General features: G+C 36.3%; 1 protein-coding gene across 1 annotated transcript; it reads right to left on the bottom strand.

Moving 5' to 3' along the window:
* Positions 1–489: 489 nt before the first annotated feature.
* Positions 490–1185, bottom strand: MRPS17 (mitochondrial ribosomal protein S17). Its single transcript, XM_042444770.1, has 2 exons — positions 1063–1185; positions 490–926 (listed from the first exon to the last, which is right to left on the bottom strand). The coding sequence occupies exons 1-2, from the start codon at positions 1183–1185 to the stop codon at positions 636–638; spliced, it is 414 nt and encodes a 137-aa protein (XP_042300704.1). The 3' UTR covers positions 490–635.
* Between the last annotated feature and the right edge of the window lies 1 nt (position 1186).

Below are 1186 nucleotides of genomic sequence, written 5' to 3'. Positions count from 1 at the left end.
AATATAAAAATAGCAATTTAATTGATAAATATTAATATTACATATTAATACTATATTTTATATATATTATAAAATAATTTAATTGATTAATATTAATATTACATTTTATATATATGACTAATTTAATTGATAAATATTAATACTGCATATAAATACTATATTTTATATATAATATAAAATAATAATTCAATTGATTAATATTAATAATATATTTTATATATAAGATAGTAATTTAATTGCTAAATGTAAATATATTTTATATTATAAAAATAGCAATTTAATTGATAAATATTAATATTACATATAAATAATATATTTAATTATATATATATATTATAATATAATATATATACAGTATAATATAATAAAATATAAATACATTTAATAATATAATATAAATAATGTAAAGTTTATTATTATCATTATTAAAAAGTATAACACACTCCTATTCCCTCCGCAACTTTCGGCGCTAAATAAACCGAACGTGTCTTAACTTAACTCCGGCTTTATTGTTCATTGCAACTGTTTTAGAAAAGGCCGCATGCGCACACCGTGTGATACATAACCTTCTCATAAAAATATATCTATATATATATATGGAAATGTCCCGGGTTTTCTTCTCCGGTGGCCACTTTTCACTTGTCTTGCGTAGAAACCGTCAACTCCTGGAGCTTCTCGCTCAGGTAGTTGGCGTCTCTGTCCGTCAGGTTCTCTGTGTCCGCCACGCTTTCCAGGAGCCTCTGTCCCGCGCAGGGCTTCCCCGTCACCGGATCTATGACCCTCCCCACCTTGTACACGATCTCTGCCAGTTCGTGCTTCACGTGTTTGCTCCTGCGTTCGGGCAACGCCTTCAGGAGGACGATGTCTCCCTCGATGCACTGCTGCTGCGGATCGTGAGCGAAGTAGGTCTTCCGCTTGTTATAGAACTGCAAGGGGCGAGAAGAGGAGGGGAATGAGTAAGGCTCCTCCGCGGCTGGTTACGCTGTGCAAAAACAGGATGGCCGAGACCGCGGTCTCAGTGGGTCTGTGTTTCCCGACTCCGGAAGAAGGGTTTACTACTACCTTGAGCAAGTAGGGGTCAAGCACCAGCCGGGTCACTCTCACTTTGGCCGTCTTGTGCATTTTGGTCCCAATGACTTTCCCGATGATCCACTTCGCATGCACTGCGCCGCGCAACGCAGACATG

Source organism: Sceloporus undulatus, unplaced genomic scaffold, assembly GCF_019175285.1.
Source record: "Sceloporus undulatus isolate JIND9_A2432 ecotype Alabama unplaced genomic scaffold, SceUnd_v1.1 scaffold_35351, whole genome shotgun sequence".
Taxonomy (NCBI): Eukaryota; Metazoa; Chordata; class Lepidosauria; order Squamata; family Phrynosomatidae; genus Sceloporus; species Sceloporus undulatus.
The sequence above is the reverse complement of the archived record's forward strand: the minus strand, read 5'-3'. Positions and strand labels throughout refer to the sequence as shown.